The sequence below is a fragment of the Gracilinanus agilis genome, chromosome 6 (assembly GCF_016433145.1).
Source record: "Gracilinanus agilis isolate LMUSP501 chromosome 6, AgileGrace, whole genome shotgun sequence".
Lineage (NCBI taxonomy): Eukaryota > Metazoa > Chordata > Mammalia > Didelphimorphia > Didelphidae > Gracilinanus > Gracilinanus agilis.
Window position 1 is genome coordinate 23,877,112 of NC_058135.1, and position 14,347 is coordinate 23,891,458.

At 35.8% G+C, this 14,347-nt stretch overlaps 1 protein-coding gene across 1 annotated transcript in view; it reads left to right on the plus strand.

Annotated features, from left to right (window-relative positions):
* Nucleotides 1-14,347, plus strand: part of BMPR1B (bone morphogenetic protein receptor type 1B) — a 66,442-nt gene that overhangs the window by 25,357 nt on the left and 26,738 nt on the right. The window contains exons 4-5 of the mRNA XM_044682431.1: nt 4,812-4,908; nt 6,428-6,566. Coding sequence (XP_044538366.1) covers nt 4,812-4,908; nt 6,428-6,566 — 236 coding nt within the window. The remainder of the gene's footprint in view (nt 1-4,811; nt 4,909-6,427; nt 6,567-14,347) is intronic.

Genomic DNA, 14,347 nt, shown 5'->3' on the forward strand with positions numbered 1-14,347 from the left:
AGGTGTGAGGTGATATCTCAGTTGTTTTGATTTGCATTTCTCTAATTATTAGAGATTTAGAACACTTTCTCATGTGGTTATTGATAGTTTTGATTTCTTTATTTGCAAATTGTCCCTTGCCCATTTATCAATTGGGGAATGGCTTGATTTTTTATACAATTGATTTAGCTCCTTGTATATTTGAGTAATTAGACCTCTGTCAGAGTTTTTTGTTATAAAGATTTTTTCTCAGTTTGTTGTTTCCCTTCTAATTTTGGTTGCATTGTTTTTGTATGTACAAAACCTTTATAATTTAATATAATCAAAATTATTTATTTTACATCTTATAATTTTTTACAACTCTTTCTTGGTTTTAAATTTTTTCCTTTCCCATAGATCTGACAAGTATGCTATTCTGTGTTCCCTCAATTTTCTTCTAGTTTCCTTCTTTATTTTCAAGTCATTCACCCATTCTCAATTTATCTTGGTGTAGGGGATGAGATGTTGATTTAAACCTAATCTCTCCTATATTGTTTTCCAATTTTCCCAGCAGTTTTTGTCAAATAGTGGATTTTTGTCCCAAAAGTTGGGCTCTTTGGGTTTATCATATACTCTCTTGCTGACGCCACTTACCCCAAGTCTGTTCCACTGATCCTCTCTTCTGTCTCTTAGCCAGTACCTTATCATTTTGATGGTACTGCTAGGCCACCTTCCTTCACGTTTTTTTTTTCATTATTTCCCTTGATATTCTTGATCTTTTGTTCTTCCAAATGAACTTTGTTATAGTTTTCTAATTCAGTAAAAAAAGGTTTTTTTGGTAGTTTGATAGGTATAGCACTAAATAGGTAAATTAATTTGGGAAGAATTGTCATTTTTATTATGCTAGCTCATCCTACCCATGAGCTATCAACGTTTTTCCAATTGTTTAGATCTAGTATTCAATTGTTTGGAAAGCATTTTATAGTTGTGTTTGTACAATTCCTGTGTTTGTTTAGGTAGATAGATTCCTAAGTATTTTATATTGTCTACAGTGATTTTAAATGGTGTTTCTTTTTCTACCTCTTGTTGCTCTGATGTGTTGGAACTATATAGAAATGCTGATGATTTATGTGCATTTATTTTGTGTCCTGCAACTTTGCTAAAGTTGTTGATTATTTCTACTAGCTTTTTAATTGATTCTCTAGGATTTTTTAAGTAGACCATCATATCATTTTCAAAAAGTGATAGCTTAGTCTCCTGTGTGGAGCTTTAAATATCAAGTAGAGGAGTTAATTTTTGATCTTGGAGGTAGCACCTAGCTTCTGAAGTTTTTTGGAGAGAGAAGCTCTACATTTGGAGATGGCCAGCTCTACATTTTAGGAAAATTACTGTGGTGATCAGGAAAAGATTAGAATGGAGAGGAATTGGCAGTAGGGATACCAAATAGGATGCAGTTGCCATAGTTGTGTTTAGAGGTGACAGAGTTCGAAATTAGAATGATAGATGTGAGAATGGACAGAAATATATGACAAATTCTGCATATAAAGAGGCAAAATTTGGCAAATAATTAGATTGTAAGGTGGATGAGAATGAATAGTTAAAAGACCATGCCATAACCAAGGTCAAGTTTATCATTGGGTATATTAGGGAAATTTTAAAGGAAAACTTGTGGTTGGATAATGAGTTCTGTTGTGGACATGTTGATTTTGAGATTTCAGTAGGATATTCAGTTTTAAATGGCCAGCTGATAATGCATCCAAGCTAAGTAGAGAGACAAAAATTGGATATAAACATCTGGAAATAAAAATCTGGAGATACTGTAGTGAGAGAGGTAATTTAGAGAAAATGTGAGAAAAGAGATGGCTGAGGAAAGACTCTTGGAGTACAACTACAGTTAATGATATGATATCAATGATGAACCAGCAAAGGAAAAAGAGCCATTAGACAGAAAAATTTGGAATGGGCAATAACAAGAAAATGCAGCAAGGAAAGAACATTAATCTAGTTGGAAAGGGTGAACTGTCATATCAAATATTACAGAGAGGTCAAGGAAGATGAAGATTGAGAAATAGCTATTGGAGTTGATTAAGAGATTATTGGCAACTTTGAAGAGAATGATTCAGTTGAGTTATTTCAGAAGGCTTGATTACATGGTTTTCAGAAGAGTTCAAGAAGAGAGAAAATGAAGGCATCAAGTATGAGCAACTTATTCAAGAAGTTTGAGAAAAGGAGAGATATAAGACAATAGCAAGCAGGAATGGTGGGAATCTAGTGTATTTTTTCTTAAGTCTTACATATTAGGTGCACTTATAGACATCAAAGAAAAAAACTAGACAGTGAGAGAGAAGAGGTAGAGGGCATGGGATCAAAAGGACTTGTAAACGACTTGGCCTTTTGTAGAAGAAGGTTCAGTATTTTCTCTAAGACCAGAATAGAGGAGGAGAGAGTCAAAGTTGAAGTCAGGGAATTGTGAGTTAAAGAGGAAAGGAGTAGAGCAGGGGTCGGCATCATATGGCTCTCGAGTCATATCTGGCTCTTTTTGCAGGAGCCATAAAGTCAATTTTTTTTCAGGTGCTGTTACAGGAGCGGCACTGTGAGCACTGTACGGCTCTCACAAAATTACATTTTTAAAAATGTGGCGTTTATGGCTCTCACAGCCAAAAAGGTTGCAGACCCCTGGAGTAGAGAGTTGTTCATAACAAATGACCTTGATTTCATTACTAAATTATGAGAGACAGTTTTCAGCAGAGACCTTGGGAGGTGCTACCATAGAAAGTTTGAGAAGACACGAAAAGTTAAAAATAGCCATTGTGGAGAGTGGGATAGAGTGCTAATTAGGGAGGAGTAACAAGACTGCTTCAATGCAGCAAAGGTCTAAGTGAGATTAAATAACATAAGTTTGCAGTTGATTCATTCAACACAATTGTACAGCTTGATCCTATTCCAAAGGCTTTCTTCCATGCTTCTGGGATTTTTTCATATAAAATTTCTCGTCAGTGCACAATGCTATTCTGACCCTTCATTTTATACTATTTGATATATTTTTGTGGACTTGATAAATATTTGTTTGTTTGAATTAATTTCACCTTTCAATAAGTTATATAATTTTATAGCATTTTTCTAATTATGAGTTGCCTTATCCTACCAAGTCTGAGCAACATGTGTGAGGTTAAATTTGCTTCCCCTTGTCAAATCTCTATTTCTCATTTCTTATTCTCTTCAGTCTTCCTGATCTCCTTCCCCACTCTGTGTCACTTACATATTTTAAAGATCTCAGCCTTGAACTCCCCCATCTTCCACACTTAAAAACTTAAGAATTCTGGATCAAAACCTCCTAAAATTTAATCTCTCCCTTACCTCCTCTTAACGTTCTTGGTTATCCTTAGTGGGACCTCCATTTCCTGTATCCCTCAGGAGTATCTCTCATCCTCTCTGTTCTAACTTCAAATTTCTTCTTACTCCCATCGTCAATTAATAGTAAGCCAAAAAATCATTTTCACATTGTTATTCTCAAAACTTTTTCCTTCTTCTCTTTTTGATTCTCATACCCCAAATCCTATTCTTGGGGTATTCTACCCTCCATCTCATTTGTTTCTCCTCATAATCTGCTGAATGAAGTTGAAGGAAATCACTATTTACATTTTAAAATACTTCACACCCTTGACTTATCCCCCCTTTTCAGCTTTATCGTTACTCTGCTTCTCATTTTCTACTACCCAGCCACTCTGCTCTTCTTATTATCTTCGACCATAACACTAGTGTCTTTGCCCTGCCTCTCCCTCATGCCTCAAATGCTTGCCATCATCACTTTATCTTCTTCAAAACTTAATTCGGGAGGTTGCTAGGTGGCTCAGTTAATTGAGAGCCAGCCTTGGTGAAGGGGGTTTCTGGCTTCAAATCTGGCCTCAGACACTTCCTAGCTGTTTGACCCTGGGCAAGTCACTTAACCATCACTGCCTCTTTTATACCTGTGAACCAGTACTTAGTACTGATTCTAAAACAAAAGGTAAGTGTTTTAAAAACAACAACAAAACTTAATTCATATATTAATTTTTACCTGAAACTTCTTTCCTATATGTTTGTACCCCACCTAAAATTACCTTGTATCTGTTTTGTACATATTGTGTTAATGTATTAGTGGGTAGGGAGTGTTGGAAGCAGGGTGACTCCTCCAGAAGAATATTAGCTTATCAAAGGAAGAGATTATTTCATTTTTGTGTTTGTATATTATCACTTAGCACAGTGGCTAGTACCTTACCGAATGCTTTTTAATGATTCATAATTGTTGGTTTGCCAGGCTTTGTACTTTTTTTTTTTGGTGTGGTGCCTTGGGCTTTTATAGTGTTTTATAACTTTCCATCTTGGATTTTCTTTAACTCTGGGTTTCTGCTGTTCCTTTATAGAGCCTGTAAGTACTCTTGATAGTAATTAGCTTAGTGGGTAATCATAGGCAGTTTTCCTCTTCTCCCTCAAAATCCCTTTTCAGTTTGAAGCTTTTTCTTTTTCTTTTTTTTTTTTTTTAAATATTCTTACTGAGTTGAAAGAAAAGCACCCAGATTTGAGTAGTGAAAATGGTTTTGGACTAGCTAGAAATAGTGGGTATGGGGGTGGGGCAGGCATTCAAAGAGTTCACCAATTAGGACATTTAACTCTCACATCAGAGGTAACAAACCGAAGGGGTTAACTCCCCAGGGAAAGAGGGTCAAGGAAATGTAGGTAGGACAGTTTTTACTACTTTTGAAATTAGAAGTTGAGAGTATATTTCATAACTTGCCTAAAAGAAGTGATTGCCTTTCAACTTAGAGTTCAAGGTGTTTCTGTGTTATGACTTAACTTTTTTTTTTAAATTTCAGAATTTGTTGATGGACCCATACATCATAAGGCCTTACTGATATCTGTGACAGTCTGTAGCTTCCTTCTTGTCCTTATAATTTTATTCTGTTATTTCAGGTAAGTCTCCAGCATATAGGTAGAGCTGATTTGATGAGTAGGAGATAGCTTTCTATATTCCAAATGTTTTAGAAGGCAAGGCTTATTTGCACATTTATTAGCTGGATAAAAATCCAGATATCTTTCATTTTGATGCATATCCAAAATATTTTAGGGTTTTTTTTCCTTAAAAAATCCATCGCTACTTATTAATATAAGCCCTACTGCGGAGCTAAATGGAAATTATAAGTACCTGTAATAGAGATTGAAATTGCATTATGTTAATATGAAAAATGATAGATGCTAGTATAAATATATAAATTAGTATTTTAATTAAAGCCATGTTGATAGATAAAATCATTAGACCACGCGCTTGTAAGCATTCAAAACTGCCGCCTCCATACTGCCTCCTAGCCAAGCCCTCCTCGCCAAAGAAGAGAGCCCACTCCCTCCTAACCCACGAGATTTAAGCGCTCCCCTGCGTCAAGACGTCGGAAACGGAAACCAGTTGGACCATGTTGGATCAAGGGAAATGTAGTTTTATACATTTTCCCAGATCCACTTGTTACAATTAGCTACTTGTATTATTTTACACAGGGAAGGTAAGTTTTGACATACAAAGATGGGACCACTGCAGGTCTTTTGGGTAGAACAGTTGATTCAGTGATCTCTACTTTTCTCATTGGTAAAGGTAAAAGTAAAAATTGCTCCTCTTCTCCCCACCATATATTTGAAGAATTACTTTTGTAAAGGAGATCAAAATAATTATTCTAGAGCATAATGTAATAGATAAATTGTCAAAGCATTTTATTGCTTCTGCTACTTGCTTTCAACATAACATTCTCATTAAAAGCACCAGCCACTCTGGTTTTCTAAAGAATAAAAAAGTACAACTTGAGTCATTTAATTCATCTCTTTATTATTATCTGTGATAAAATAATTGGAATAAAAGGGAAATTAAAATATAATTAAAATGTGTTTTAAAAACTTAACTGTAGATTTAACTCATGTATTTTATCCATTTTGTTTTTAGTAATAATTTAATAGTCTTCAAGAATTTGACTGAGGTTTGGGGGAAAAGCTTTCTAACAATCATTTTCCAAACTGTCCGCAAATTGAATTGGCTTCCTGGGGACATAGTGGTTTTGCTTTAATAGAGGTTTTTATAGAATTTCAGTTGTACATGGTAAAATAGTGCAGAGAATGAGTTCTGAGGTTAAGCAAAAACAGTAGTTCTCTTAAGTAATGATTCTTTATGTCACTCCTTAAGGGCTTATTAAAGTATGATCTTCAATCATAGGAAAGGTCAAACATGGCAAATGCTAAGATTGTTTGAGAAATAAATTTTTTTATTGTATTTTATTATTATTCCAGTGGAATCTTTTCTATTGAAATAATTATAACTCCTTGGATTGGCTATTGTAGGAGGCAGTGATTTAATTTAGATGGTGAAGTGAATTTAGTGAGTTATCTTCAGTGCAGAGAATTTACCTTTCAGTGGCCCAGCTATCTAAGTCACGTCTCCTTTTTCCATCTTTAGGTATAAAAGACAAGAAGCTAGACCTCGTTACAGCATTGGACTGGAACAGGATGAGACCTACATCCCCCCAGGGGAATCGCTGAAAGATTTAATTGAACAATCTCAGAGCTCCGGGAGTGGATCCGGACTCCCTCTGCTGGTATGAGAGAATAGTATTGGCGTTTAAAGCTAACCTTTGTAGATGGCAAGGACCCCAGGTGTCTGTTTACTAAGGAAACAAGTAGGGCATGGGTTGGGGAAAAAGCCCTCTTGTGTTAGGTAGCCCCAGGAGCTCAGTTACAGTCCCACCTGATAACCTCTTGGCTTCCAGAGGGTAATGTGATTGTTTGTTTTTTAATGTAAGGGTAGAATTACAATCTAGACTTTAGCCTTTTCTGATCATGAGCAGATTAGGAAGTGTTACATATGGAACCGTATTCACCCTGGATTCAAGAAGGGTTCCATTACTTGCTCCTTGGCCCTGTTTCCTAAGTCCAAAGGATCGCATGTAACTCCTATCCAAGCATCGTGATGGGGAAAGAGGCTTTTTGTTTCAGCCTCAAGACTCATATTTCAGGGTGAAGTCCATAACTTTTCCATTTAGGAGAGGGTTTGTTTTCTGATGGTCATCAGTGCTAACCTTGGAGTCTACATATGGGGAATCCAAGGCACTTGCTTTAATGAGGGAAACACAGGAAAGATTCTTGGGCTGATGGAGACAGCTTTAAACATAACAACTCTTCATCCTCAGTGAAGCACATAAGCCTCCATTTTTCTGCCTTTTCAATGGGTAAATATTGGGGCCAGACCTCTTTATAATTAACTGGATTTGTCTCATTCTAGCATAGGAAGAGATATAGGACCCTGATTTTTAATTAAAAAAAAAGGGGGGGGGATCTGTGATTTCAGGGACGAAGGTCGGCATTTGCTATGCAACTAATATTTTTTTTTAAAAGATCCCTGTGGTATTGAGAAGTCAAGGGTCACTCAGCCAGTATATGAAAGGTAGGGCTTAAACTCAGTCAGATCTTTCAAACTCCGAGGCTGGCTGTCTAATATGCTATGCAATACCTCCTCTTAGTCTATTAGATTTAAAAGCATATTGAACCTTCTTTCATTTTTGTTTAAGTATTAGGTCATTTGTCCTTTTGCTGGATGACTCTATATATCAGTTATTGATTCTATTAGCTCTTTCCTGGTCTATAGCATCTATGTTTTTCTGAGATGTGCCAGTCTCCCTGACCTCCCCCCCTTTTTTTTAAATTCCCTGCTGTAACCTAAGAAGAACTGAATTATTTGCACAGATAGATGTTCCCTGTTCTTGGAATGTGCCAAACTCATTCTCTTTTGTGACAGTATTACTAAACTAGTAATTAAGGAGAATGCTCTAGATTTGCTTTAGATTTTGGTAAAATAAAATTTTAATTAAAGGTATCTCCAAGTATCTTTGCAAAGAACATTAAAGAATAAGAATGACAGTATTATAATCAGAACTAGTCAGTAGTCAAGAATCATTTATTAACCACTGTATATGTTCCAGGCACTATGCTGGGGGTACAAATACATAAAAAGAAAAGTGATCCCTTCTTTCAAGGTAATGAGGAAAGACCAGACACAAAAGGAAGCTGAAAAAGAGGAGTGGAAGGGAGATGGCCCATAACCTTGGTAGGTTAGAGAGATCCCAAAGTAGAGCTGCTAGGCAGAAAACGGGGATATGTCTGTGTTGTGCCTCTCTTTAAATGGAGATTTCGGAGTTCATAGTTTCCAGTCAGAGAACCGGAGGATAGTAATAGCAGAACAGACAGTTCTGAAAAATTATTAGTGAACCGCAAACTCTATATTGACCAACAGTACCCAACAGAGGCCATAAAGGGAATGAGATCTTATGCTACCATAAGAAAGACATTGGAGTTCTTTGTGCATCTTGACCTTTGCAAAACTGTTCAGGGTCATTTATATTAAATTCTGGGTACCATAGTTTAAGAATGAAGGTGATAGATTGTAGAGTGCGTGAAGAGGGCAGCTAGAAAGGTGAAGAGCCTGGAGTCCGTAACATTCGAAGATTGGTTAAAGAAACTGGGCATATTTAACTTGGAAATGACTCGTGGGAGACATAATTATAATAATTGCCTTCCGGTATTTGAAGGACTATCTTGTGGAGGAGGGATTCAGATATCTTTTAATGGGACCAGAAAGCAGAACCAGGAGCAATGGACTGCGAAAGAGGAAAATTTAGGTTCAATCTTAGGAAAATATTTAGAACTTTCAAAATTTCTGAAAGTCAATACTGGGTTTCCCCCTCCTTGGAAGTAGAGGCCAAATGGCCAATTCTTGGATGTGTTGTAATAGGGATTTCTTTTGTGTATGGGTTGGATTTTTTTTATGGGGTGATTACTAATGTCTCTTTCAACTTTGTAAAAAAATTTTTTTTTTGCCTCTTAATGTTTCAGTTTTTTTCAGAATTCACATCAAGCGCCACTTTCTATTTGAAGTTTCTCCCGATCTTCCTATAAGCTTTTAGTTTCTCTCCACTCCACCCCAAACCTTGTATTTATTTTATAATTCACTTAATTACATATTTATAAACAATCTTTGTAAATAGGGTAATTTCAATACTTTAAACAGTAAAGATATTTATTATTGCTTTATTACTTCATTAGGACAGATATTAATTATTGGGGACTGTCTTTTTTTTAAAAGACTTACCTTCTGTCTTATAATCTATACTGTGTACTGGTTCCAAGGCAGAAGAGAGGTACAGGCTAGACAATGGGAGTTAAGTGACTTGCCCAGGGTCACGGAGCTAGGAAATGTCTTAAGGTCAGATTCAAACCCAGAACCTTTTGTCTTCAGCTCTGTTTCTGTATCCACTCAGCCAGTTAGTTAGTTGCCCCACCTAGCAATTGCATATTTAAAAAAGAAAAAATATATTACACATGAAACAATTTACACATTCCAGAGAACAAAATTTTCCTAGGACAAGGACTGATTTAATTTTGTATTTAGGCTTACAGGGTCATAAATTCAAAGCTAGAATGGACTCTAGTAACCATCAAGGCCATTCTCTTATTTTACAGATAAAATACCTGAGGCACAGAGATGCTGAAGGGTCACACAGCTAGTGATAAGATCTGAACCCAAGTCTTTTTGACTCCAAGGCCAGTACCCTTTCCACTACACCATGCTGTCTGGATTGTTAGCATCTAGGACAGTACTTTGAGAAATACTTCTTCATGCGTTGAAAAGAGATGAAAATGCTTTCTGAATCACTGTTCTTATCATACAAACATTTAACTCTGGGTCTGAGGGTGTTTTGGTACTCTTCTTGTGTTGAGGAGTTTTATGACACCAGAGATCAAGCTTCTGTATTCTGGGTCAGTGTCTGAATCCTCTGTTATAAAGATTTGTGGAAATCTGCTTATCATATTTGTTAAGACCTGATCATAATAAGAAGTTAGTTTTAAAAATATTCAATGCTTTAGAGGAAGTAATTTTACAAATCTAGCATTCTTTATGCAAAAACTATTCTTTATTAGGTTTATAATATAAATAATATACATTTCAGTGCATTGCCACACAAGTGGATGAAATCAATTTTTTTTTCTTTTTTAGATGTTACCTTCCAAGAACATAATCTACATATTCGCATGTTTTAATGTATAATTGGGGGGTTGATTGCAGGTCCTAGGTTCAAATCTCCCTCAAATACTTCCTAGCTCTGTGACCCTAAGCTAGTCACTTAACTCCCATTGCCTATTCCTTACTGCTTTACTGCCTTGGAAACAACATACAGTATTGATTCTAAGATGAAAGATAAAGTTTTAAAGTATGATTATGATCTAATAATACTTTAATCAGATATTTTCATTCATTTTAATGTGGATGAATTTATCTCTAAGGTAATATATCATAATATGTTTTAACTCCTAAAAAGAAAGCTGCTCAGTTCAATTTAGCAGACCTTCATTTAATACCTTTCATATGAAAGGCATTGTGTTTTGCTTGGGGAATACAAAGATGAATTTAAAAAAAAACAGGTAATACATCCTCATGGATCTCTTAGGTTAAACAGGGGGGGCAGGAAGGAAGGATGGAGGAACGGATGGATGGATGGATGTACACAACTGGAATAAAAGTTAGAGTGGGCCAAGTAGACTGAAGCAATTTAAAAGAAATGGAATTTGCAGTAGGAGGCATGACTTTTCGCTAGGGGAAACCTAGCTTCACAGACAAAGAACCTCACATGAAGAGCTCAGTATTTGCTTTTATCATATAGGCAGTGAGAGCCATGAAAGGTTCTGGAGATATATGATATATGATAAAGTCTTGTGCTTTCATTAAAAAAAATGAGATAATATGTACAATACTTCACAAACCTGGAAGTGCAATGGAAATTCTGGCTCTAATTCTTATTATAGATCTTAGCATCTTTGTCTTTGGCCTGATGTCAACTTGCAAAGTTAAGTCTTTATCTTTATCTGTGCCACCTAGTTGCCTTGTTCGAAGGCCTCGATTTACTATGTAACCTTTGCTGCTGCTGGTGCTAGCATGACTGAAATGTGGCCTTTGGATTTGATCAAGACATTGGAGCCAATAATATAATTTTGGGGTTCGTACATATAAAGATAACTTAAGGCACGAATGAGATCAGCAAAGGAGAGATGAGAGGGACGGCAGATAACCAGATAGAAAAACCAGGCAGAAAACCAGAACTTTGGTTGATATTCATATGTAGAGTTCTAGAAATCAAGAAGATTAATCAGAGATTAATTAAATTAAACAAATAAATTAAATTGATCAAGGATTAATTAAAAAAGGTAGGATTCTGAAGAGAAAGGAATGTCACTGAAGCCAAGGGCAGGGGATTATTAAGAAGGGTGAATCATGTAGAAAGTCAAGGAGGATGAAAAGGGAAAAAATCCTATTGATTTTAGCAAATGGGAAGCAAAGAGAATCAGAGAATCAGAGAATAGTATGAATTTAAATTAGTACAAAGCTTCAGTAATTTGCATTCTGGACATCCAGGGCCAAAGAAACTGTGATTGAATTCATCTCATTTCAAGAGAGACACTGTTGGAATCATTTTGGAATTGGAGCGGCTGGGTCCAAACCTTGGGTCTTCTCTCTACCTGAGCTACCTTTACTAAATTAAAATTTATTTAAACATTTATTGAACATATTCCAAATGGAGGGTTCAGTATTCAAGTGCTGGGGACACAGACAAAAACTCAATATTGACCCATCTGTGAAGACTGAAAATTATTTGAGGAAGGGAGGAACCATCAGGCCAAGTTTCATTGAGGAAGTAGCACTGACAGAAGCCAGTGGTTTAATCGGTCATCCAACATGTGTTTATTAAGCACCAAATTCCGTGTCAGCCATTGTGGAATTGCAAAACCAAATCCAAAATACTTCCTGCCCTTAAGAGGCTTTCTTTTTTATAGGTGAAACAACATTCACACATATAATACCACATGTATTTGTGACTATCTCTCTAGGAAATACATGAGGCATGAACTATAGGGGAGAGTCATGGTTAGGTTAGAAGGGAGCTTGAAAATCTAAGAGGAAGGTAAAAACAAAGTTCTTTCCAGGGATGGGAGACAATCAGTGTGAAATACAAAAAAATGGGAGATGAGGACATGAAAGGAATAGCAAGGAGGCCAGTTATTTTTGGTTCATATAATGTATAAAGGGCAGTGATATTCAATAAATCAAGAAAAGTAGTCAGGAGCTAGATTGTGAAGGAATATAACAACAACTACTACAATAATGATAGCTTGTTATAGTGCTTTAATGTTAATTTTTACAAAATATTTTATAAATATTTTCTAATCTTATTGGCTTTAAGTGACAGAGGATATTGGGTTTTATTCTAGGGCTAATAGGGAGCCAGGAAACTCTTTGTTCAGTGGAATGGCATGATCAGAGTTGTGCTTTAGGAACATCTACTGAATATTTGTGTGGTGTATGAATTGGAAAAGAGAGGCTGAAGCCGGGAAAATCAGCTAAAAGGTTATAGAGGTATTCTAGGAAAACAGCTGACATTGAAGAAGGAAGACGATCTCCACATGGGAACCACTTTATACAAATGCACAAAAGCAAAAAGATGGTATGTTAAGTGCTGGGAATACCTCATTATCTAGTTTAGCTGGAATATAGAATGCCCATCAAGAAATAGTAGGGAAAGCTTTAAAAGCCAAGTCGAGGAGTTTCCATTTTATAGCATGGGACAGTAAAGAAGTCCTGAAGATTCCTTGAGTAAAGAAATAACATGAGGAAACTTTTCCTTAGGAAGATTATTATGGAAGTCTTCTGGATTTCAGATTGGAAAGAGTTAGCTGGAAAACCTATTTTTGAAGTCCAGGCCAAGAGTGATGTGGGCCAGAACTAGACGGTGACCATATGAATATAGGGAAGGGAATGGTGAGAGATATTTTGTGGAAATAAAATTAGTTTAACACCTGGCTATTTGAGTAGAAGTAAGAGTATAGGATGAATGATTTGATGCATACAATTGGGGATTTTGAAGGAGAAGGTTAAGTTAGTAGCCAGTCATAGGCAAATAATTTTGGGGGACTAATTCTCTCAGCATGCTTCTTCTATTTTTATTTAATTATAGTAATTATTTATTAAATCTAGGATCAAAACACTTTTATTTTAGCATTAACAGCCTTTTACAATGTAGATATATAGTCTAATTTTCCCAGCCTTCTATACACCATAGATTTGACTTATTCATTTGTCTAACTAAACTGACCTTCTTGCTGTTCCTCACACACGGCATTCCACTTTTTATTACTCTACCGCTGTCCTGGCTAACTATCATGCCTGGAATTCACTTTCTCCTCACCTCTACCTCTTAAAAATTCCAAGTTTCTTTCAAGACCGGACTTAAGCACTGCCTTTTATTGGAAGAGTCTCTCATTTCTCCCAGCTGTTAGTGCTTGCTCCTTTCCAAACCACTCTTTGTGTCTATGCACATATGCAAGTATTCTTATAGTGGAGTAGCAGAAATCTTAGTGCAGATCTCAGCTTTAATAACTCCAGAAACATAAAAGATATAAACTTACAAAAAACAGCATTTGAAAGGTAAATTATTTGTGCTTTTATAATATCGATGTCTCTTATTAAAATTCAATATAATCACCATTGTATAAATCCTTCTTGTCAATTTTCAAACTTTGTGAAAAGCTACCCACTGCTCCTCTGGGATTGAAAGGCTTATATTTGTAAGTCTAACCTTAAGATCATCTAAAGAATGAGGTTTTGATGCAGACCTGATGGTTTTAGCATACCTCCACAGGAATAAGCCTTATGGAGATAGATGAGGTGACAAGTGTCCAAACAAGGAGAGTCACCAGTCTGAGAAATTATCAATGACAGTGCTACAACCTGTTAAATTCTGAAATTCATTTTTAAAATTAACAAAACCAAGTGTATGAGAACTTTAAACTTTTAAATAGTCGTCTCAAAATTTATGGCATTGATAGCTTTGTACTCTTTTTTTTTTTATATGTTTGTGTTATTTGAATGGCACAGACTTTGGGGACATTATCTCTCTCTGAATTTACATAAACACAGGCATACATTCTATTGTATTTCTATTCCATATATATATATATTTATATAAACATACACACACTCATGTTATGTCCCTCAAAAGTAATATTATCCACTTGAAGTCAAGGACTGTTAAATATTTATCTTTGTATTCCTAGTGACTGGCATATTGTAGGCACTTTTGATAAATGCTTGTTGTTTAGTGGTCATTAGATTATCTTTCCTCCCTTCTGGGTCTAAGTCCTATGACTCTATGAGATTTAGCAAAGAATATTAGATTTGAAGCCCAGATTAAATTGTAGTGACAGTGGGGGTAAATTGGGGAATAGGTAGTCATCTTGAATAGTAGACCAAATATAAAGAACATACTAAAAAAAG